Source organism: Oenanthe melanoleuca, chromosome 5 (assembly GCF_029582105.1).
Source record: "Oenanthe melanoleuca isolate GR-GAL-2019-014 chromosome 5, OMel1.0, whole genome shotgun sequence".
Lineage (NCBI taxonomy): Eukaryota > Metazoa > Chordata > Aves > Passeriformes > Muscicapidae > Oenanthe > Oenanthe melanoleuca.
In genome coordinates, this window is record NC_079339.1 from 11,056,042 (window position 1) to 11,080,925 (window position 24,884).

General features: G+C 37.5%; 1 protein-coding gene, 1 long non-coding RNA gene and 1 other non-coding gene across 6 annotated transcripts in view; 1 reads left to right on the forward strand and 2 right to left on the reverse strand.

The window, feature by feature from the left end:
- The first annotated feature begins 34 nt into the window (after nt 1-34).
- LOC130253610 (uncharacterized) lies at nt 35-14,702 on the forward strand. Of its 4 annotated transcripts, none has more exons than XR_008840585.1 (5): nt 35-399; nt 990-1,051; nt 6,146-6,242; nt 8,543-8,650; nt 14,289-14,427. It is a non-coding gene; the product is annotated as an uncharacterized LOC130253610 (long non-coding RNA). The 4 variants fall into 4 exon arrangements; XR_008840586.1 differs by lacking the exon at nt 14,289-14,427 and adding an exon at nt 12,264-12,588; XR_008840583.1 differs by lacking the exon at nt 8,543-8,650 and having other exon boundaries at nt 14,289-14,702.
- Nucleotides 1,537-24,884, reverse strand: part of IPO7 (importin 7) — a 34,272-nt gene continuing 10,924 nt past the window's right edge. Inside the window, exons 5-25 of the mRNA XM_056492312.1 lie at nt 22,455-22,611; nt 21,719-21,808; nt 21,211-21,305; nt 21,026-21,110; nt 18,195-18,329; nt 17,541-17,640; nt 16,447-16,523; nt 15,987-16,103; nt 15,126-15,215; nt 14,434-14,599; nt 13,537-13,697; nt 12,596-12,724; nt 10,842-10,908; nt 10,637-10,762; nt 10,250-10,347; nt 8,795-8,890; nt 7,839-8,059; nt 7,528-7,733; nt 6,984-7,190; nt 6,532-6,648; nt 1,537-4,400 (exon numbers count right to left, since the gene is read on the reverse strand). Coding sequence (XP_056348287.1) covers nt 4,303-4,400; nt 6,532-6,648; nt 6,984-7,190; nt 7,528-7,733; nt 7,839-8,059; nt 8,795-8,890; nt 10,250-10,347; nt 10,637-10,762; nt 10,842-10,908; nt 12,596-12,724; nt 13,537-13,697; nt 14,434-14,599; nt 15,126-15,215; nt 15,987-16,103; nt 16,447-16,523; nt 17,541-17,640; nt 18,195-18,329; nt 21,026-21,110; nt 21,211-21,305; nt 21,719-21,808; nt 22,455-22,611 — 2,638 coding nt within the window. The 3' untranslated portion in view covers nt 1,537-4,302. The remainder of the gene's footprint in view (nt 4,401-6,531; nt 6,649-6,983; nt 7,191-7,527; nt 7,734-7,838; nt 8,060-8,794; nt 8,891-10,249; nt 10,348-10,636; nt 10,763-10,841; nt 10,909-12,595; nt 12,725-13,536; nt 13,698-14,433; nt 14,600-15,125; nt 15,216-15,986; nt 16,104-16,446; nt 16,524-17,540; nt 17,641-18,194; nt 18,330-21,025; nt 21,111-21,210; nt 21,306-21,718; nt 21,809-22,454; nt 22,612-24,884) is intronic.
- On the reverse strand, nt 14,749-14,929 carry LOC130254576 (small nucleolar RNA SNORA23). The gene has a single exon (XR_008840765.1). It is a non-coding gene; the product is annotated as a small nucleolar RNA SNORA23 (small nucleolar RNA).

The window sequence follows — 24,884 nt, forward strand, 5'->3', positions numbered from 1 at the left end:
GCGCGCCCGCGGCCCCGCCCCGCGGCTTCATGGCGTCGCGGCTGTGGCGGGCGCGGGGCCGCCGCCATTTTGTGCAGCGGGCGGCGAGGCGCCCGCGCGCCAGCGGGGAGCGGCGCCATTTCCTGCCCTCCCCCGGCGGGCCGGCGGCGCCTGAGGCGGCGGGGACGGGAGGGCACGGGCAGCGGCGGGCGGCAGGCCCCGGGGAGCGGGTCCGGCTCGGCCGGGGCCAGCCGCGCTCCCCTGGGCCCCGCGGGGCCGCATGGCCGGGCCGGCGACACCGAGCGCTCTGCCCTTCCTTTCCCGGCCTCCTGCCGCATGATCTCCGGCTGCCATTCCAGCCCGGCTCTGGGGGAGAAGGACGCTGTGTTAAAGCTCTTCCTGGGAGTGCTTATCTGTTAGGTATGGAAACATGTAATAAATAGTCCCAACAGCTCCCAGTCCAAGGCAAGCAAAGCGTGTTAAGGTTAATTCCGTAGGTGATTGTTCAGAAAACCCTGATGCGCAGTTGACGCGAATTATTCCCTTTGATGGGAGAGTAAGCCCAGTTTTGATTGATTTACAGCATCTTCCTGAACATGAGAGATGTAAGAACATTTATGTTTTGCTCCAGAATTATATTTCGAAATTCATACAGTCCAAAATTAGTGCAGTTGTACAAAATGCCAAAAAAAAAAAAAAAAATCCCAAAACAGGCCCAATGGCCAGCGGTTTTTCTTTCTTAATTTCTTGTTTCCTAATTGTAAGTTCTAAGCCAAGTACAAGCTGCAGCCCTCAGTTTGGTTCAAGGTGCAGCAGCATTGAAATACCCAAGATAAAATTCTATTTCTGAACTGCCAACTCCACTTAAGAGATTATTTGTTAACATCTCTGTAAAATACTACAATCTATTTCCCATTCTGAAATACTTCTTTTCCAGAATCAAATTTATTAACATTCCTGTGAAATACTACAATCTTTATTTCCCTTTCTGAAGTGCTTTATGTTTGCAGCACAAACAGTTTGCTATGAAAAGCAGAAATACACAACCAGTGACGAGCCATTTAAGATAAAGGTATGTATTGATTGAAAAGTAACTTAAAATTGGCAGCAAAGCTTTTCCAGGTGGCTCATTTTGGGTTCCACAGAGAAAAAAAAATCAACCATAAAACTTACCAGGTATCCATTACCAGGCATAATTAAATTCACCTGCATGTTTATTGGCAGGTAGTCAGTAATTACTCCACTGCAGACTTGATAAATCTTGCAGTGACAGTCCTAGGCTGTAGAAGCTTGGAAGAAAGCTTTGCTGTACTATGCTGATACATATGAATAATTATTTGAAGACAATGATTAAGGAAAAAAAAAATTAACCCTGTATGTCAGCATTTTTAAAAACTGCCTATTTTTTCTGTTTAACATAGTTGAAGAGAGCTCTGGTTGTGCCTAACATTTGTTTGGAGAAATATTTTGGAGAGGGAAATACCAACCTGAGAGCTGTGCAACTCAATCAGGACTTTACTGTAAGGATACAGCTACATTCAAAACACCACACTGAAATAAGTGAAGATAAGGATTTGCTTTAGATGTTTATTAATCCAAGGAGATCTTCCATAATAGAAAAAAACAGAGTCTTTATATTTCCCAGCTCTTCCTTTAGAGTTGCATTATCCTTAAAAATGGAATGGATAAATGCAAGTTCTAGGAGGAAGCTCAGTTTTTAATTTGACATAAGTGTATCACTGAAATTGATATATTGCATCACAAAATGCGCTATCACCACCAACAACAATGCAAGATTGTTTTGCAATTTATATAAATACATTTCTTGGAGCAAAGGAAAGCAAAGTTCTAGATCCATTCTTAAAAAAGATGCTCCTTGCTAACCAGTCTAGTGACACATAAAAGCACCCTTGAAGTAAGACTGTATTCCTCACACCAAGATTAAATTCTTCCCTTGACTTGTGACTTGAAAAATAGAATTGTTCCAGAACTGACAATGGCACTAAAATTGGTGATTTGCCCCTAATTTTTGTCATCTGCTTTATACATGAAGCCTTCTCACTGCTGCTGTCACATCTTCTGCCATGAGGCCCAGAATGGCTCATCTGTCCTCAAAGGTTCCCACACATTTTTAGGATGTATATGAAAGTAAGCATATACCCAAACAAGCAGATGTTCAGAAATGATTTGTCAAACTGGGTATTCCCAAAGAATGCACAGGAGAAGGCATGCTGGAAGTACTGTCAGTCAGATTTTTCTACAAAAATAAAACCCTGCCTAGAGATTCCCTGGGGGCCAGAGCACACCTGGACGTGCCCATGAGTTACAGTCACAAAGCCCCAGGTAATGTTTGCTCTGTGCATCACCTAAAGATGTAGAGGAGCTACCCTGGCTCTCACACCACCACCAGGATGGACATTGCCATCCTTCCTTAGTTGCTTCACCTCAGGTGCTTTGCATTTCAAGTGTCCCTTGGGTACTGGGGTAGGGTTCTGTGTCCCTCCTTGGCCCCTGGATGTGGGGAAGCATTTGCTGGAGTGGAGAGGTTGGAAAACCCCTCCTGCTGTCTGGGAAGTGCTAGCACCAGTGGAAGGCAGAGTGTGGGGCTGGGCAGCTCAGCAAGGAAACCCCAAAGCAACACCAAATCCTGCTACTCTGCTGATGCAAAAAACCACACCACACAGACCAATTTTCTGAAGACTGCATTTTGAGTATCATAATATATATATATATGTGCATTTCTTTTTTACAGATAAAAACTCAGTTTATTTTTAACCTGTATTTAAATTTTGGAGGCTTACATTAAATTAAGGTAGCTTGTTTAATATCAATTGTAACAGCAGGTGACATTTTTATATAAAAACAGCCTAAAGAAAAAAAAAAACCCAAACATTTGATTTAAAAGACCTGACACCAATGATCTCAAGGCAAGATCAAACGCCAATGGATTTTGCTTTTAAAAAAGAAAAAGGGGGCACTTAAGCCAACCCATTCACAGCCTCTCCCTGCTGGCTTCTTCATACAGTGGTTTTGATAGTGGTCCCAGAGGGAACTGTATTTTGCCTCTCTAGCTAAAATACTAGTTACTATAGCAACTTTGAAGGAAGAAAATTGTGGCTTCAAAACTGAAAGATTGGCAAAACTTCAAATACACTGTCTGGATTAGGCAGACAACAGCACACACTAATGCTGTAAGTGCAAAAAGAGGGGGAATGAAATGCAGGAGTAGTGCACCTGCACTACAATGAGCTGGAAAAAGAATATTTTGCACAACTGGGGGAAGAAAAATTGCATTTATATACCATAGCCCAGATCAGCCAATGACACTGTTGTTTTTAATAGATTGCATATGTAGATGCTTCACACATACACTTCAATTGACCCTAAGAACTTCACATCTTTTACCTGCTTTAGAGAGGATAACTTTTCTTTGTGCTTACAGTACACATTTGTTCAATTTTCTAGCTTGTACAGTGAGATCTTTAAAAAAAACCAAGGACAACGGAGGGTGTTGCTATTTTTTCTTTAGCAGCAATGAAATATCACTAACCCCTTTTTACATATCCGAATTCAAGTCACAACCAGAGGTGACTGCACCACAAAGTCACCAGGTACAAAACTGCTAGTTCATTTTAAATTAATAACTTGAAATTATTTTCCCCGATACATCCCTTATTTTTTTATTTTTATAAACAGCAAACATTTTGCTATTTTTGTACATAGGCTAGCAGGCTTGTTTCAATATGAAAGTGCTAATTCATTTACAGATTTATCAGTTATGTAGTGCTACATTAAGTGTCCAATATTCTACATATGAACAATCTTGATAAATGGAAATGATGAAGATTAAGTAAGGCTATCTGATTACCTTATCTTATTTACATTAAAAGAATAGACACCCAGTGGTAGGGATAAAAGGGAAAGAAACTGGGCAAATACTCATACTGCCACAGGTGTAAAAATTAAGTCTGCCTTCTAGCTTGTACTGTAAATGAGACATTTTAAATAGTCCTGCAGCCCATGTCTAGTTTATTTTCCTCAGAAAAAGAAAAGCTGCCTTCATGACATCCCCTCTTGATTTCCGATCTCCAAAGTGTGTCATTTGAAGCTTTAAATTCAGATTCTTCCTATCTTCAAAAAAACCTCTGGTTTGCTTTCCAGTATCAGGTCGTATAATCAGGTCCCACTTCTGGGGCTTTTGTCCAATCTATTTATAAATTAGTTTAGAGTGAGTTGTAGATAACATGAACCAGTTCTGGAACCACTATTGGGAGGAACACAAGCTCTTCACTACAATCACACAGTAGCAGGAAAAGTGATAATTCAATTCATTCCTGGGGCAGGGCCTCCAAAATTAAATGAAGTTGGCACAACTGGAGCATTGAATTTGTATCCTCCATGCTTTTCAATCATTTTGGATTCTAAAACAAAACAAAAAAAAAGAAGGAAGAAGTTTTAGTGTATGTGTAGAGGGAAGACAGACCAAGATTCTGTGACTGACCACTTGGAGTCTCTCAGAGATACAGGTTTAACCTGGGTTACCCAACAAAGGAATCAGCACCCCCAAGTGGAAATGTGCCAGGCCCCAAAGGACAGATGGACTGACTATCCACTTATTTTAACTTCTCACTATTGTTATCACCACACTTACATGAATTTGTACTTTAGAAAGCCCACACTTCAGCTTTTGGACATTACTGTAGTTTAGAAACAGGACCTGAATAAGTGTTGTACTCATAAACTTGGTAACATATATACAGTTTTTCTTGTTAACATCAATAGGCTTTGCAGTCAAGTCAGTAACAAGAGCACATGTGCAAAAAAGCAGAACACAGATATTGGCTAAATTTTTGGTGGTCTATCTCAATTCAACAATATAAGTCTCAATTCAACAATATAAGCAGAAACCACCACTGAAGCACCAGAGAAAGCCTTTTTACACATGCTGCTACCCAAACAGGAAATTTGGATTTCAGGTGACTAGACCACAAAACATAATTCTGATAGCAAACTACCCAGTTGATCACTTTTTAATTTCAACCAAATCTTAAAATCTTTAGACATCTGAGGTCCACATATCCATCACTAATAACTACCAATGGTAGTTAAAATGTCTGGTTTTACAAGACTTCAAACAGGTTTTATGGTAAAACAGGTTTTTTACAAGCTCTAATAAATGGATAACTGAAAATCAGGTTGGGAATTTAGGTTGTACCTTTACTACAATCTAGATAGTGCAGAAGGTGGTTTGTGTTATTTCCAGGCCAAGATAACAACCATTATTAATGTCTTATGTTGGTCTTAGAGCTTTCTCCTAAATCAGAACAGTTGCAATCTCTCTGGGAATACAGGACAGCTCTTACTATCTAGCAAATCCGCATTTTGGCTCTGTTTCTTTGGAAACGGGCCAGAAAGATGTTGCCATGGCTAATGGAGCATGGGGAGAGAATCCCTCTCAGGGATTCAGCTCCACAGAAGACAAATCTCTCAGCTTATGGAAATTCTTCTAAGCTACATTAATAAGGGAGAACCGTATTTGAAATCCTCCTAAAAGGATGTCCTCACGTGTGGTAAATGGCCAAGATGTACTATCAAGTGTGCTCTGATAGTAGGCAAAAATTTCCCATAAGGATCTGGTTAAGTTAACTTCACAACTTCTTTGAAAAAACAGTACAAAACAAACAAACACACACACACCCCTCAAAGTTTTTCGCCTCCATAAAATGCAGTAGTACATACTTACATCATTTAATGTCTAGTGCCTGACAGGGGTCACAGTAAAACTGTATTTTATAATCATTAAAACTGGATCAGTCTGGACACAAGCTTTGTGAGTGATTTAGGCTATTCTCTCAGAAACCACTTATTAAATGTGTGTTCTTACTACCAATCTTTTTATTGAAAAATTTATGAATTTGTTTTGAAACATCTGTAGCAATTGCTCACTAAGACAGAGGATATAAGGCTGGACTGCTCCCTCAACATTCAGTCTTGACTTTAGAGTGTGATATATATATTGGCTTTAACTCTAAAGGGAAAACTTAGAAAAAATAATAAAACTTTTTACAGATTTAAAAATCAGTATTATGTGTAATATTTAACAGGCTTAATGATGTGGCTTTACAGATGGTACTACTCTCATAATTTAGTACTCTTCTACCCACAGAATCCTTGTCTATCCCAGGTGGACCACATCACATCTCAGGAAATAATTTATCAGCCACTTAATGTGTTTGTCATACCTGGAGTTCATCTACCTTCAGGTAAACAAATCAATTGTTTTCAAATCCAAGCACTTAGGACAAATATGCTTTTATTTCCTTGGCCACCTCCCCAAGTGTTTCTACCATTCCTCCCCCCTGTATATTGCCACCCAGTTTGTGCATCGAGGCTTTGTGACCTGACAATTTTAAGAAATTTCAAACAACCCTGTTTTGCTGGAGACATGACCAGGGGCTTGAATTGCAGGCCATTTCTGTATTATGCTTCTTGAGCACAGCCAGGGCATTCCCAGAGCAAAGGAGGCTTTATGGGTATGAAGGGTGCAAATACCGTGTGCTGCCCGTCGCTGATCTGCCAGGGTCGCTATGTCCTGCAGCTGCTTCCTTTGTTCTTCGCTAAGGCCCTGTGTCAAAGCCTGGTACCACGCAGGGTTACGGTTCTGAATTGCTGCAGCAGAAAGGAAAGTGTTGATTAAAAAGTTCTAGAACTCAAACCTTACTCACTGCCATTTTAATCACAGTAATACTCTATTATGGTTACATAACTCAAGACATTTAAACACTAGTACAGCTTCTGACCTCTTCCCTACCACTGCAAATTCATTCAAGCATCTTTCTCTGCTCTAAAAGTTTAATGATGGCATCTCCTTTCCAAAGAAAGAAGTGGTTCAAGCACGTATTGGAAAGCCTGTTGGGAAGTTTTGAACAGGTTCTAGTTTACAACAGTGTACGCTAAAGTTGAAATGTAAATTGTTGGCCAGGAAAAGGAATACAGTTACTTACTCTGAAAAATTGTTTTAAATATCTGATATTCATCAATAGGGTTGTCTTCATCATCAATAATTGTGGAATAGCCTTCCAAAGCAGTCTCTTCAGCATCATCTTCTTCCCAGTCTTCATCATCTCCATCTTCACCTGCCTGTTTTGCTAGAATTTCTAGATATTCTTGACCATCTTCATCAATGTCATCTTCGTCACTCCCCAGCTCCTCTGAGTTAATTAAAAACAAAAAAAGGTTTATCTTGAGAAGAGCAAGAACAAGTCTTTAGAAATGTGGCTAATTAGATAAAACAGGCAGTGGAAGTGGTAACAAAGTGCAGGCTGGAAAGAGAGGAGCTCATTTAACTCAGCCCAGGAAGTCAGTTTTTAAGAGGGAGTGCAAAGTAAGTCAGATATACTTAAAAGTTATCAAAAGATGTCCAGTGTTCTACTGCAGAGCTTCATTTTTGGAATTAGGGCGCTTGGAAGAATTCCACAAAGGAACTCGATATCTCCATCAGAAAAAAATGAAACATACAAAATAACATCAAAGGTTCCATCTCCATACCTGTTTCCTCATCTTCTTCAGCTTCATCGTCATCATCACTGTCATTTTCATGCTCTGCATGACAGGCATATGCTCTTTTCAATCCATTAAATAAAAGGATAAAAGCTGGCAGGATCTGCCCAGCAACTTGATTTAAAACCTGTGGTATTTGCTCCAGATCAATAAGAGCACACAAGCCAAGCACACACATCTTTCTGTCATGAAGTCTACAAAACAAAAGAGTAGAAAAGTTTCAAGTTTTGTCATGATTTACAAGCAGGTCAGACACAGGTGTATCACAGACAATCATCTCCAGAAGCACAAACACTTACCCTAGGAAACAGTCCACATCATTAAGCCACTGAGTTATGAAGTGATTGGTGACAGGCTCCACATTATTGGGGAAACGAAGATTTTCCAATGTGTTTAATAGTAAATGAGGATTGTAATACAAAGCAGCTATGGCAACCTGGAGGCACATGGTTCTCAGTTCACTGGTTTTCACTTCTCTGGTCAGTCTCTCCAAGGCAGCTTCCACAAACAAGGGTATGCACTGGACAGTGAGAACATTACAGACTCAGCAGTCAAAAATAAAACTTGTCCTTCTGTACTTCAACAGTGTGGCACATAAACACAGATGGCATAAAATTGAGTCATTTTTAATTGACAGCAGAAGTCAGACATAAAGATGAAATGAAAATGTGAAAATATTTAATCACATGGATTTTGTGACATCCTGCACAGCAAATGTGACTTCGGGTTCTACAATCTTATGTATTAAAAATGGAAAATAGAAAAAAAGTGTACACTAGGAAGTCCAGAAAAATCAACGTATTCATCTCTCAAATTCCAACTGCCATATGGGCTTAATGAAGTCCCTGGTCCCTCTATTACATTGATTTGGATTCTAGGAACTTCCATTTTCATTCCCCATTATTTCAAAGCTATGAGCATTGAAATAATTATCTTGAGATAGAATACTTTTTATTAAATATTCACTAGAATTAACTTAGAATGCAATTAATTGACTTTTTAGAACCAAGATGCTCCTGAGGTGGCACTCTTGCAGACTCATGAAAACATAAGTTTTGCAGTGTCTAAATTATGGAGCCAAAGCATGCAGGAACTCTCTGCAAGTGTTCCAGTGAGAAACACTGAAGTACAACACAGGATTATCAGCTGCACCACATTAAGTGTTTGTAACAAAACTCATCTTAATACCTAATCAACTCATACTACATGAAGTGTTTTAAAAGTATTTGTTTTAGCAACCAACGTTGTTACCAACCTGATCGATGCCACGCCCTTTACACTGAAGAATAATTACTTCTAACAGCTTTGCTGCATGACATTCTGCATCTTCTCCAGCAACTCCTGTAAGGACCTGAAACACAACCATTACTGGTGGTGTATCCCCTCAAGGAATATTCTCTATGTCCTGCTTTGTTTTGAAAAGCTGGTATGAATTGACCCCTTTTTAACAATGCCAGCATAAACAACCATCAGTGAAGCAGCCAGATGTGCAAAGGCTCAGTGTGACAACCAGAGATTGAAAACTGCTGAAAGTGGGCAAAACTAACCTACATGTACAAATATTCAAGATCTCTATGGATGCTGAGCCTACCACAGTTACTGTAAAAGCATCAGCTGCCATTTTGCCAAGGGTTATTTCCATACACAAAAACTTTTCTTGTGCATTAATGTACTGAATTTTGTACAAGTTTTATTTACAAAAATGGGATTTCCAGTGGAAGACCATGCAATACCTAAAACTTGTGTTAAAAATTCACTGTGCTCAGCTAACACCAATCACTAAGTAGTCATGACAGGCTAATTTTATATATAACATTCCAAGAAATTACAAACACCCCTATTGGCCTGGCTGCAACTTGTTTTCAAACAAAGGCTGGCAAGAGTTATTCACTAGTATTTACAGAATACTAAAATAGATATTCACTGTAATATTTAAACATCTTCAAAAGAATTATTCAAGAAATACCACAGGCAGCACAGCTGACAGTTCACCAAAGCTCATATATAGACACCACACCCCATATTCAGAAGTCGAAAACTGAAATCCCCACATATTAGAGAAAAAACATTAACACATCTTATAAAAAAGTATTCCTTTCCTCGCACGGTGCTAACACTCTGGAAAGCTGTATATTCTACATTTTGACTGGACAAAGAAAGCCCAGTAATACAAAGTAGAATACAGAAATCCTGCCCAAAAGTGTCTGGACTGAGTCAGACCAACTGCATTCTGCTCCCAGATTTCACCACTGACGTGGCACAAACTTGGGAAAATAACTGCCTATTCCTGTCCCTTTAGCTCCATCCCTACACTGCTTTTTTAGCTAACAGGTGTTAGACCTACAGCATGTGTATCCTGGCCATGGTGAGGCTACAAATACCAGAACAAAGAATCCACCTACCTTTTGCAATCTGTCTTGCATGCTCATAAGCACAAAGTGTATTGCACCAAACCTGCTTTGTTTATTCTGCTTCTCTTGTGTATGATTTATTTTTCCCTTCTGCCAAAGGCATATATCTGAAATTTTGATGCAATCTTTTTAAATTTCTCTGCAATTACTTAATAATTTGGGGAATATTAGAGGATGTTAAGATAGCAAAATGCTTTAAAGAGAAGATGTCAAAAGCTGCTGTGAAAAAAAGTAGCCAGTTTAACACTGTTATTTCTTCAGAGATGGCAGGTTTTGCTACCACACAGGAATCTACTTACCTTCTTGCACATACTGTAGATCATTTCAAGATATTTTGTGTCTGAAAGAAGTGTATCTGTATCAACAGTAACATAATTATGCAAGAGAGGCATCATATCTGTATTAAAAAGAAAGATGATCACAGTTAGGTATCGTCTGTGTGCTATTAAAATCAGGTTGAAATCTGTGTATTAATAATTATAGTTCTTGCTTAATGTTTGCCAAGATAAATGTGTGCAAGTCATAGGTGCCTTAGCAAAACAAGTCTGATAGCATCCAACAGCAAAATAAAAATACTTCAAGTGTAACCTCAGTTGAGTGTTTTCCTAAGATTTCAGTCATGATGCAATTCATTGTATGGCTGAAATCACGTGCATGAAACCATCTGATTTATTTATATTACTTACCAGTAAAATAATCAAAACCATCCTGCTGGAAGACTTCAAACACAAGAGGAAGAAGCTGCCACATTTGTGCAGAAACCTGTTGGCAGGTCAGACTATGAGCCAAGGAAAAGATCTCCTCGTAGAACTCTAAAACAAACAGAATCTAGGTAAATACCACGCCAATCCCCATGCACTTTTAAAAGTAAGCCAGCAGAAGTACAGGTACCTAATACATGCTGCTGCAAAACTGTTCCAATCACTTGCAAACAGATCCCTTCCAGCTGCTGGGTAATCTGAAAAAAATTTACAAATTAAAATGACAGAGAATGACTATTTTCAATACTTCAGAGTTTAAATTAAACACATTCTAAAATTTGTGGAAGCAGTTTCTATATATACAATATAGTTTTAAAGAATGGTTAGAAATGTCTCGCACTTTAGAGCGCTAAATGTGTAAGAGCAGCACTCAGCTAAGGATCTGCGAGACAGCTTTCAATACAAGGTGTTTTTTAAGTATTGGAAGAATTTCATTATGGGGTATTCTTTAAAAAGAAAAGCCTGACTAACCAGTTCAGTCCCATTAAAACACTGTAAGCAAATATATATATATGTCAAAGGAGTAAACAATGAAAATAACAGGAGGTATTTCCTGTTCCAGAAAAGAAATTAAAAACAAAAAACAAAAACAAAAAAAAAAAAACAAAAAAACAAAAAAAAAAAAAAAAAAAAACAACAACAACAAAAAAACCCAAACAAACAAAAAAACCCAAACAAAAACAAAAACAAAAAAACCTCAACACCCAAAAAATCCCAAACACCAAACCACTTCTCAAACCTAGCTTAGGATGTTCCCATAGTAAGGAGACCATCAGTTTAAATGCTCATCCTACAGATTCAAGCAGAATAGCTAACAAAACAGTCATTAACCTGTTGAGGGCACTCATGTTGCAAAGGGACAAATAAAGGCTGAGTTTCTGGTCTTAGCTATGCAGAACAGGATTTGAAACTAACCTGCTAAAGCCCTTATCTCTTGGAACACTGGTCATCCTGTGTGAGATGTCTCTAAATATAAATGTTTACTGGTCAACATTTTCAAACTGACTTCCTCATGACTAGCATATTATTACACAGACTTTTAATTTAGAAGGCAAGGATTTGCTGACGAAAACAAGTACATGAAAAGCTTAATGAGCATCTCTAGCAACAAGTAAATGAGCTGAGCTGGTCCTTGGTTTATTGTGTGGCAGCACTAAATTCTACCCTAGGGAATTTGTATAATGCTGCTTCTTTAGTGAAGTCTTCAAGCCCTACAGTTTATTACCAAACCCTTTAGTCACTAAAAGACTATAATGTTGTTATTAAAAGACTGTAGCTGACCTTGTCAAGAAAGATTTTAATCAGAAATAACGTATTTTGAACTGGCTGTACTCTGGACAAAGTGACTCCATTCAGTACACCAAAACAAAATTACAGAAGTTTTAATCCCAAAGGAAAATTCTCCAGGGCAGATGTGGCAGGTGAAATCCCCCATGTCTGAGCACAGCCGCAAGAGCTGTATTTACCCACATTGATTCTGTCACAGGGAGCAAACTCAGTCAGCAGAGTCAATGTTTGGAGCTATGTGAAGCTTTATCTGTTTTGTTTGAAGGGCAGACCTCATCAAATCAGATGTGTGTTTCCAGCTGAGCAGAGTTCCACCTGCTACAGACACATTGCTTCTACTATTTGAACAAGAAGCTGGATTCTTACGGGAAATGCTGTGGCAACATTTCTGCTCTATTACAGCATGCATTGCATTAAAAAACTGACCCACTCTGTTACAACGTGGCTACAGGACAAGTACTTCATACTGCTTTCTGTTTTAATATCTTTTTGGCCAAAAGGACATTTTTTCAGGTAACAATGCCAGGAACACTGACTACGAAAGACTTACAGTGTTCTTAGACCATATACACCAGCTTTAAAGCAATTTTTACTTACTTCCTTGTGATCTTCAACTACACTGAGAAGTGTATCAATAGTATTCAAGATTCCCATTGCTGTCACTGCTTTGTCATCACTCCCCTCTTCATCTGGACCAGTCTGGATCACCTGGTTGAATGTCATTGCCTGCACATAACAGCAGAACAACCCAGAAAGATGTCATTAAATTGTGAAAGTCTGGCGTTCAACACAATTTCAGAAGGACTTTCTGCTGAGAAAATGTGTACAAATAATAGCAGTTGACTGCTCTGCTCCAGAATTGCTTTTCAGGATCATAAAATATGAATGTTAAGCCATTGGAGCTGACATCCTTTATCTACTCACAAATAAAAATATATAAATGACAGTTGTCCCATGTAAAAGAATACATTGTCCTTTGGTAAGTTCTTCTGCCACAAGGTTTCCTCAGCAGCTGAACTAGACCGGAACACTTGGCAGGCATTCCCAGAGAGGACATGCTAACAATTCCATTTTAACTCCAAGAGCCTTTAATAAGGAAGCACTGAGCTGACCTCTGCTTTTGCAATCACTAATACAGCTAGCTAAACATGGCCATTCAAGCTCTGAATTTCTCCTGCAGATTCACTTTTCCTTTAAAATCTACTCTTTAATTTAATATTTTAAAACAGCAAACCTAAGTGACATTTTAGAGACTACCCAAAATGTGCTACCAATTTCATTATTGCCACTATCAGGAGGAAATATGCAAAGATTTCACAAACATTTCTAGAATTGTTCTTAGAAATTTCCACTCAGTGGAAGTTATGAAGACACTTCTGTCTAAAACTGTCTAAATGTAGAAGAAAATTACTTGTATCAATGCAGTTAAAGAGACTGGAGTAACAACAGCTATTGACTGATGGTCAAACTCAAATATTCAATTTTAAATACCAATCTTTCCCATATTAACATCTTCCCAATCCACCATAAAGTCTTACCAAATGCTGTGTCATTTCTACTGCAATTGGGGTAACTTCTTCACTATATTCACAGATCATCTTCTGAATCACATTAGTAAGATCATCATTTTCAGTCTCTCTTATAATATGAAGCAAAGCTTGCATTACAGGTCTAATGAATGGAGTAATATATTCTTTAGCTGTAAAACAGGTACAATGTTTGAATTAACATTCTTAGAAAACGACAGATCAGTGAAAGAACCTCAACCTCAAAGAACTTTACTTAGTGCTTGCATTAACATGCCAAAACCATGGGTAGTATAAATCATTATAGCATTCAGAACAAAATTCTAATATATAACAAGAGGATCCACATTTTAGTATAAAAACCAGAGCTCTGCAGTCTGAATTCATAAAATGCAAGATTACTGATCAATGCAAATGTTAATTGAATGGGAATGGGTACATACACACCTTTGTCAAATTCCCTGAAGTATTAAATATGTAATTTATGTTTGCTTTGTGGTTTTTATGCCAGCTTCAGGAATACTAAGCCATGTAAAACCTGCCTGGATCAAGACAGCCTTTTTTTTTTTTCTTTAAATAAATGTTAACAAGAACGAATATATGCCAAGACAGATATTGCCACTGTATTTCTGATTCAATTACTAAGTGCGATAAAACTGGATTTACTGTACCATGAAGCTCTTGTTTACCATGTCTTAACAATCATAATGTGTTACAATGCTAAAATGCAATTTACTGTCTAATTTTTTTTTAAACTTTTCTAGCTGAAAAATTATACTAAATGATTACAAGTTACAACTGCAGGAGAGAAATTAACATGAAGGAAGAAAAGAGCAAGTCTGCCTGAATATCACAAAGTTAGCACCTATTCCATTAAAGCTTCCTGTAGCTGTAAGAAAGGGCTCCTACCTTTCTCTTGATTACTGATGAGAACTTGAAGAGCTATGGCAGCTTCCACTTTCACAGGCATTTCCCTATCATCTATCAGACACCGTCTTGTGAGTTCTAAGGCTGTCTGGAGATTCTGGTCACTTTTAAATTTGACTTCACAGAAATAATGAAGAACCCAGCAAGCCTGAAAAAAAGGGAGACACTGAAGAAATTCAGAGCTGCAAAACCTACAAACAGGATTATCAACTGATTGTATATCCATAACCTACATAAATAGTTGAATCTGAGGCACAACTCCTGTTGAATAAAGATACTGTAAGACTTCAGGGATGAAGATGTTTGAGAGTGTGGAGGCTGGTCAGTGGGAGGCTGTCCTGCAGACATCACTGGACCAGTACTATGATCTCAGGTTCATCTTTGGCCACAGGTTTTGTGTGAGCAGTACAGTCTATGTGCAAAACACACACAGACTGTACCACCAGACACAGATGGGAAACTGTGCACACAATGCTGCAGCCATTTCAAAACTACACAGGGGCTATCTAGAATCATATGCAAAAAGTGGTACTCATCCCTGGAATAAGTGTACAATTTATCATGAAAAAGGTGCAGAAAGGAGAGCATCTGTGAGAGGGAAGAAGCTGAAGATTTCTGGATTCTTCAATTGGAACAGACAGTGTATCTCACCAGAAAGTGCCACACTTTCTTACCCGTGCTCTCATGTAACCCAGCTCACTGCTGAAGAGAGGGAACACATGATTCTGCAACATATATTCCATCTGATCCTTATAGATCTTTTTCTGTCAAAATATGAAAAAAACACATCAGTTTAAAACTTGATATAAAAATGTATTTCTATCCCAATAAAAAAGTCACACATTATAAAGTGTGAAGAGTGTAACAAAACCCTCAGACTTTTAACTTATGCCTTTTTAAAAGTCAATTATGCAACAATGATCTCCTGCATTAGTGATTAAACTTGGATCTTACATGGATTTTAAAAATGTTCAGTCATAATAGTGACACTTTTTCCCCAGGCATTTTTTGACCCCAAGAGAGACCTTTCAATTGGCAGCACATTGGCATCAAAAGTAAAAACTGCTTAGAGCTGCGGTCCAAATACAAGTCCATGCCAAGCATCTATTTTCCTACCATTTTAACTGAGCAACATCACTAATTTAAATTTATTTCCTCTCTTCTATGCACAAAAAGAGTCCATTAAATAAACAGCCTCTCACTGGATGCATTTTTTCCTTCCTTCCTTCCACAAAAAAGGGAATGTAATTACGTGTAGCACAGAAATGGTGTAGTAATTCTCACCAGAAGCACAGAACTTAAAGGAACTTAATAATCTGAACTTGTATATGACCTATAAAACTTTGGTAATTAAGTAATTAAGCTGGGATTAAACCCAAAACAATTAAGTTCAACAGCTTAAAAAAACCTAGTAGCAATTCAGAAACCTGTGAACTCAGAGCTATTCACATTTCTTCTAAGGCATTATATGTTAGAGAAAGCATAAGAGGGACAAAAAAAAGGATGAAAAGAACCACCAGATTTGTTCTGCTTACTTTTAGGAGAATTTCAGCCAAAGAACCAATCATATGTAAAGCACCATCTTTCTTGCGAGGATCAGCATTTGGCTCCGTAAGGATTTGATAACAAAAGCCCATTGTCTTCTGCAGGACCTAGATTATATGTAAGGTTAGTCAGAGTATTCCCATCAATCATCCCAGCTACCATTCTCTTTGCTCTGAAATGCTACAATATCTAAAAGCCTGCTCCAAGTCTGGAATTTGGGCAATGTTTTATGTCTTTGTTCTAAACATACAATATTCTATCAAGAATGGGTCCTAGGGGAATTTGCAAATACAAAAATCATACATAGACCAGTGCAAAATAAATTTGAAATTTCAAATTTTAGCATACTATGATATGAGAGCAGAAAAGGAAAACTTCTATTAATAGCTCTTCCAGCAAATAAACTGAATTTAGCTAGTGGTATTTTAGTATAATCCTTTAACATCTTACCTCTTTCCTTTTACTACATGATGTAAACAATAATGTCTGAGCAGCAGTTGTTGGAGAAATGAAGTCTTCAAATACATCTGTTAAATAAGATTGTAACAGTTATAAAGTCCGGTCCTTTACTACAGTTCATGATCCCAATGTATTTAATATCAAAAACGGGCACCTTTCAGGTGGTTAACCATGCTTTCTTGCTAGAGATATTTCAAGACCAAAGATTAACGTGTGGTTGGATACATAAGTTTCATGTTTTTCATTATGACTGTCTCTGCATGTCTCATTTGAAGTTCTATGTCTCTTATTTTTAAGATAAATCTTTTGTAACAGTAGAAGCAGACACAACAGTCAAGTTTAGACATGGATGTCATTTGCTCTATAGGCCAGCACACAGAATTAATTGGGTTAAAAAATGCTCAGTTTCTCATTTCTCAGCAGAAGAGGATTATCAGAGCCTTGTGTAATACCTGTAGTGTTTACAGGTATGCCTCTAACCTGAGGGATAAAAACTCCCAAACCCCTCAAGATTCCTTGTTCTAGCTACATAAACATTCCTAGTGGAGGGAAGAATTTTTTCAGGGAGTCTGAAGTATTTTTTTTTGTTCCCAGCCTCAGAGGACTGCACTGACTTAGAGTAAATCCCAACATAAAGAAGAAGAGCACAGGAAGCAAAATGGGACAAGTCTGGAATGCCAGGTTTACTCCATAATGTGTCATTTACCACTTGAGTAAATCTGTGATGAGTGAAATTCCCTAAGAAATCTAGGGCCTGAAATATGAGCTGTTGTAAGGCATAACCTTTAAATGACATTAAATTCATGTAGTTGTTAGTAAGGCCAGGACTGCTTGGGTTGTAATGAAAACTTTGTAAAAGTAAAAATTAAATAATTTTACAAGTGCACAAATACTTGTATCCTCTCTCCTTTCCACCAATATGTCCAAGTTACATATATTAACTTCTATTATTTGTTTAATAATAACTGTGTTTCTCTCTTATTTTTTTAAGATTAAAGCCATCTCTGTTTTCACAAAACCACTCCATAGAAATCCCATCTTTATGTGAAATCATTTTTCAACATGAGTAGATTTTGCATGCTCACCAAATTTCATGCGGATATATTCATATGGATCTTCTTGCCAGAGCTCTTCATCAGCATCTGTGTAGCACATCAATGGGAAAATAACATCCTGGATGATTCCCTGCAATAAAAAAAAGAGATTGAAACAGGTAAGCACTACTAAATCAATCTCTGTATTCTCTCCTGTATTTTACAGATTTTCTCCATCCTGTCACTTCCTCACATAAAATGGTAACATTCTAAAACTATTTGGATTTAGAGTGGATTTATGTGTCACTTCACAAAAGAGCAGATCTTTTGTGTTCAGGTAGAGTTACAATACAACACAAGATTCTAGATTGGCTTTGGATAATGGCAAGTGGAGATGATTCGATGCCATAAATTCAACAGCTAACACCATCTGCAAATATGTTGTGCTACTGTGTTAGATTGTAATCCTTAATAAATTAAAGCACAAAGGAGAGACAGCAATATATTAGCTGGCTTTGTTCATGTTTCAAGGTAACCTTCACTAAACTGGCTTAAACTCTTTCCACCAGCAATTTATAAGAGAAATGCCTAAAATGTGAATTGTAGCAGGGCTGGAAACACTGTACAGTAGTACTAATATAGTCTTACATGTAGTAAGGTAAGACTTCTGAGTCATCTAAATATTAAACCCCAAAAATGGCTTACTTGAATATGAGGTTTCAGATTCTTCCAGGTGACTGCATGAGACACTCCTTGATTGATGTAATTCAGCGTTTGCTGCAGAACTCTAGGAGCCATGTACTGCTTTTCCTTGTATTGATACAGCACCTTCAGCAACACCTAAAGAAATGAGAACTCATTAATCGCTTATGCTGAGCACTGACCCTTTTCACCACAATTCTACCCTCAATCACAAGCCTACATAAGAACCCCTCAAAACTGAACAAAACCCCTGTTTATTCATTAGGCTAAAATGGGTACTGACTAAGCCTGGTACCAAATGTCATTGTTAATTTTATAAGACAATTTGCAGCTCATATTGGGTGCTTGCACATCTTTTAAAAATAAGATCCTTTAATAACACAAACCATACATGCTAATTCACCACCAACACACCCCAGGGGGCCTTGCCCTCTAAGGTTTATTATTCCATCTTCACTCTTTGGGGGCAGAAATTCACACCCAGCCACTGGATCAGAACGCTCTACACTCACAGTCTACTGATCTCATAGCCACACAGCTGTGTGAGCAATGTGTGTGAGTGTGGAGTGATCCATCAGTCACTCCTCTGCCTTTCTGGCCTCAATTCTTTTCCTGAGGTGGCATCCAGAACTCCTCACAGGGAGGAACATGTGTTCAAGGCTCTCCACAAATAAGGTCATGAAATGGATATGGGACCATGACCATTAATTAAATTACAGCTCACAGGAGAGTTTTGCATAGATAATGCAAAGGGAATTCCCTGTAGCCCAATCCAGGTCAGCTGAAACACTGCATCTTCAGAAGCAGCATCACTAACTGGAAAGAAATGGCAAATCCCATTTCCATGGTTTCATGCAAGTCTTCACACAAAAGAAGGATTTTTAAAAAAAATCCAAACTCAAAGAGGCTGGAAAGATATCAATCAATCTATATTACCAAAATAAAAAACCAGGGAAAAAAAGATTCATTATTTTGAAAATGAATGCTGCTAACACCATTTATTACAGAAACACTGAAGTGTTTTTCCCCAAAGGAATTGCCTTGCACTTCAGTTTAAAGAGGACACACTCATTCATCAAAATATTCACTGCTTTATAAAGTTTTTGCTCTAGATGTTTTATCAGTTCCCAGAGTTTGAACTGCTCATGTTTAAAAATCGTCAGGATTTAGACAGAAATTACTGGTTGGCACCAACACCTGTGTACAAGGTTTTGGTGGCATTAGGTATTGAGTTAGGAGAGGAAAGAAGAGAGCAGAAGTTCAAACTTGCAGCTGTTTGGAGGACTAACCAAGAGGATGCATGTAGTTGCATGATTCAGATGTAGTAGGTAAGATACAAAAAAATAAAGAAAATGTTTAAGAGCTGCAGTGAGGAAAGCAGGATGGACACTCTCAGGCAAAGAAAATAAAATTCTGTAACAGTGCCAAGGAACTACAAGGCAGCAGTGTCCAACCAGGGCTTAGTTCTGACTCAAGTGAAGTGTCTTGAGCAAAACAGCTGCTAACACAAGGGATAAATTCAGGGTATTTCAGCCAGGCAGCTCAGCCTGGTTTGGACAAGCTAAGAAAATTTAGCTAAAGTGAATGCTGAATGTACAGGATTTTTTTTTTTTTTTTTTTTTTGAGGGGTGAGGGCTAATCAATGAGTAGTAATTATGGCAGCAATATTAACAGTATACTTCAGGTTTATACTTGAACCACCTGTAGTCTCATGCCTTATTTATTACTCCTTTACTAAAAGGGTGCAAACACTTTGGAGAGTAGAGAGAACTCAATGAAACGTATTATCCTGATTTGTATTCTCCAGTATTTCGTGGATTTCCAATTTCTCTAAAGCAACACATCTGCTTAAAAATCTTACACAACATTTATTTGACAGATTCCATGTCCTGAGCAGAGGCCCAAGATTTATCTTCTTCAGAAAAATGGAGGGCAGAACCTTAATACAGTCTGTCTTTCTAAACAAGTTACATTATTGTTTAGGAACAAACTATGCATGCTAAAGTATTGATTTTTTAGCAGTTTTCTTTAAGTACTTGAATTCTTAAAGAGCTTCCTAGCTCCAGTAACAGTAAGGATCAAGTCTGATTCAAAGAGAATGTAAAGAAAAACAAGCATGTCAAACTGTTAAAATTATCTTTTCCAAGACTACTTTAGGCCATAGCCTTTTGTCAAAAGTTCATTTTATCTTGGAAGTGCAAAGCAACCAGCAAGGCCTTAAAGAAAATGCAATAATTATCTGTCTAATGTCACCTAGAGGTGACAGGTGAGCACCTCAGGAAGCAATGCTGACACCATTTGCCTGAGAAGAATGTTGGGATATACTGCCTCACAATCAATGTGGAAAATGTTTTCCATACTTTAGCCAACTTTCAAAAAGCATGGATTTATGAGATACTTTCCCTATATTTCTTCTTTTAAAGTCCTGCAATTCATTCTAATTACATTAGAAATTAAGAGAACTGAAACTGAGCTAAGAACTGTCTGACTCAAAAGGCTTTGAAGAAAACATTCTGCACTGTGAGATTTTCATAAATCAATAGTCTATTTACATTTGCAACATTATCACCTTAAAATAAAGGTATTTATGAACCAAATACAAGGAAATTTTATAAAAACCATACCTTAGGTTTTTAATTATTCCAAAAATTCTTTGCATACAGCAGACTCTAAAACACAGAACAAGTGGCAACCCCAAAACAGGGAGACAAATGCATAGGGAACATCAGAATTATCTGTCTATAAAAGAGCCCCTGCTTGAGCAGGCTTTTGCAGAAGGCTGAAAATTTTGTACTAACTCTAAATACTCCCCCCCAACACTCAGTGTTTCTTACTTGCTGAACACCAACAGCAAAGGCCTTCAGGAAAACTTCAGCAAACTCGTTGTACTCCTTGGAAACATTACCAGGGCTTCCATACCTAGAATTAGAAGCAAGTATGTAAACTCAAGGGTGCAGCAATATTGCTACTTGAATATTTGCCTGGGGTTTTTTAAAGATAATAATGGAAGGGAAAATACCTCTCGAAGAGCCTAGCTAAGATATGCAAAGCCCACTTCTTGCATTTCCACCATGGCAACTCAGGTCTATCATCTTCATCAACCTGAAGGGTTTCCTTTAGGAAAAAAAAAGACATTATTTACCAATTATTCACGAAGAGTTCAAATTATATGTGATTTTAGCAACTACATAGTATGTCTTCCCATTTACAAACCTGCCATTTGCACTTCTAGCTTAATAAAAGTATGAAGTACAGCATATCTAAAAATAAATCCCATGAAATATACCTACATTTTTGAAACAAGAAGCCAAAATAAGTTTTGCAAACAGAACTCTCATACAAGCTACATATTTTCAAAATTTGCTTGGTCTCTAAAACTCCCCATTTAGCCTAATATTTTTTATTTATTATTTTCTTAGCATCTGTAGAGAAAAAGAGAATGCAGAAATAAAATATTAAACTGTTTAACATTCTAATGAAAGAAAAATATTTAAGCTTAAAGACATAAAAAGCCAAAAGCCACTTACAGCTGGTACATCCCTATCGACAACAGTCTTCAAGATTTCTATCCACTCAGTCAGGTTTTGCTGATTTATCAACTCCAAAGGTAATGTGTACTGGTTAAGAAAACAAAAAAAAAAAAAAAAAAAAAAAAGGGGAAGTGCTTTTTTAATAAATAAATATAATATTTATAAATAAATTTACATTACTTTTACAGTTTGAATTTTAGCTTTCAAATCTTTGCCTACACTTAGCTACCAGGAAAGATTAGCAATTTACCTCAAAAACCAAGCTAAAGAACTCAACACAACCTAACCTATATCCTGAATATCCTCAAAAGTTCTAGAGGTCTTTGCTCCAATTCATTGTGCTATGCAATACTAAAATGCTACTTAAATGGATGTTACTCTAATTTCTGAAGCATTTAACAGCAGTTCCATTACAAAATGCTTTATTTATACTGGTAATTCTCTGTAGGCTGGCCTCCACAATCTGTCCTTAGACAACTAATTTTCTCTCTGGTTTTCCAGCAAACATCCTACTTTAGAGGATGGCACGTGCAACTTTTATCTAATGGCAACCAGGAATAGCACTGTACAGAAGTAAAAGCACAAGACAATCAGAAACTTGTGATTCATGGAGCTGAGTAGTAGGGAAAATGATTCAGATGTAATCTAATACTGTAATATTTCTGTCATCCACTATTTTAAGGAAAATCATAATGCTTTGTATTATTGTTCAAGTATATACAATGTTTTTTACCTGGACAAGGGCATAAAATATTTTGAAGATTTGTTTCTGGATGAGAACAGACTGGTCTGATGGATCATTCAAGAGCTGAATGAAGCTGTCCTTCAGGACTGGCAGAAAATGTTGCATTGCAGCTATCAAGGGACTCCGCTCCTCTGGCTTCTTGTACCTTTAGAGAAGAACAAAACGAATTCTGTAGTTCTTTCAGGCAGCTTTAAATTGAAAAACCTCACCTTGCCCCAGTGTAGGCACAAATAGGTTATATGACAGCTCATAACAACCTGTGTCTTAAAAAGAAATGCTAGCCAGTTCCTGTGACAGAATTGGAAATAAAGCCATAGCCAGACAGTGTTACTGATGAGAAACACATTAATCAGAGTTCACAATTTATCAAAATATTTGCAGAACCTAGATTGCTTCACTGGCACTGGATAAAGCAAACTGAGAAGTCTCTCACAGCCTGCTGTGATGGCTTTCACATCTCATAATTTACTTTGCCCAAAGCCAACAATCTGATAGAGAAGTGGGATTCCAGGCTGTGGGACAGACTGTGGAGCAGGCAATCACCTTTGAAATAAAACCTCAGACCTTCTATGCTGGGGACAGCCCACCAGCTTGCCCATGCTGAAAACAAGGCTCCACTTCCTTTCTTACACATCTCAAAATTCCTGAAAGGAAACAAAGCCACATTTTGAAATCTTTGCCCTAAATTTTAACTTATACACAGGAAACTCCTAATTGATTCAAGAGTTACCACAACAGAGCAGGATCTTGTCTATACTAGTGATGACAACAACAATGTAAAATATAATTTTATAATTGTGCATTTATTTCTTGATTCAGCAATCAATACTTGTCAGACTCCTGGACTCTTGAGGGAGACTTCTAGGTGAGAGGATTGAGCTTTGGTATGGTTTGTTTTTCAAACACATTTTTATAGACTTTTTACTAATATTAAATATCAATACTCAGCTTCCTAAACAGTAGCAAATTTTCAGAATATAACAAGAAAAAGAATACTCAATCTGCTGCCAGATGGTATGTTCTGTAAGAGCTACTACAAAACACTGAGCTTCAAAATCCTGTTCAATAATAGTTTTCATGCATTTTCTGAACCAGAAACCCAAACATTCAAATTAAATATTGCTCAGAAAAATTCAGTTTCTAATTTTCACCAAAAAAAAAAGGAAAAAAAATACTAGAAAAACTACTATGCAAAGAGCAGCTATTTGATCTTGCTGGTTGAATTTCAAAGGTGGGGGAAAAAAAGTGAAAAGATATTTATGTTCCATGTCAAGGAAAAAATAATTCAGACTTTAAATATTCCTACAATTCAGGCAGTAAGAACTTGATCAAAGTCATAACATTACAGATTCGTGTCCCACTAAACTGAGTGAACCACAGTGAAATGTGCACATTCCTCCATGATTCGTGACATGAAATTCACCCTTGCTGATTCCACCAGAAAGCTGAGCAAGCAGGAGCAGTTCCTGGCCTCAGCTGAAGTGTTTGATCAGCTGAGACTACAGACACACCTGTTACCTTGTCACACAGTGACTGCACTCAGATCCCTAAACATGGATTTCTATCCTCATCTTTCACTACCACTCAACACTTCTTGATTTACAGCTCACAGATCCCTGCAGCATATTTAGTTAACGATGTTTAAGCTGAAAAATCAAGTGAGAATTTTTTTGCTTTCCTTTCCTGGAAGGCTTGAAATTTTCAGCCACTAAGGAAGCTCCCACTTGGGATTACAAAGATCTTTATGGCATTCCTGTAAAAGTATTTTTGAGAAATTGACATTCACTGTTTTACACTGATTGACATAAAATTAATGAAATTAGATGGAAAATTTTCCATCCAACATTTTAAATCAAGAACCTGGAACAGAAATGTTATGTATTCCAATGCTCTGAAAGAGTAAGTTGTGGATTTCATCAGTTCCACTACTACAATTCTCTGACTCCAGGATTGTCCTTTCCTCTGCTCACCTAAGTGCTCAAACCAAAGTCAGTTAACTAATTCTGAGCTCCCAATGTTTCATACTTTGAAACTTTTCTGTGGTTACTGTCACCAAGTACTAGAGTACAAATTGTTTAAAAGTTTAAACCTAATTTAAATATTAAATTCCTGCAAAAGTCATGACTTTGAGCAGACTTTCTTACTGCCTATAATCTATAAAAAACAACTACCACATTAAGGTTTTAAAACATCTTTTTTTTTCTGAATTCAAACTTTCAATGAAGACAGCTTTTCTGTAATTTTTAGTGGAGAAGATACATGAGCCAACATCTATATAGCAAGTTGTCAAGAATACTTTCTAAGATTACATTTCCATAACCTTTGTGCAGTCCCATGGACAATTCTATAAGGTTACAATATCCACACAGAGTATAAAAAAATACACACCAATATATTAATTCATCTGGTTTATATAAA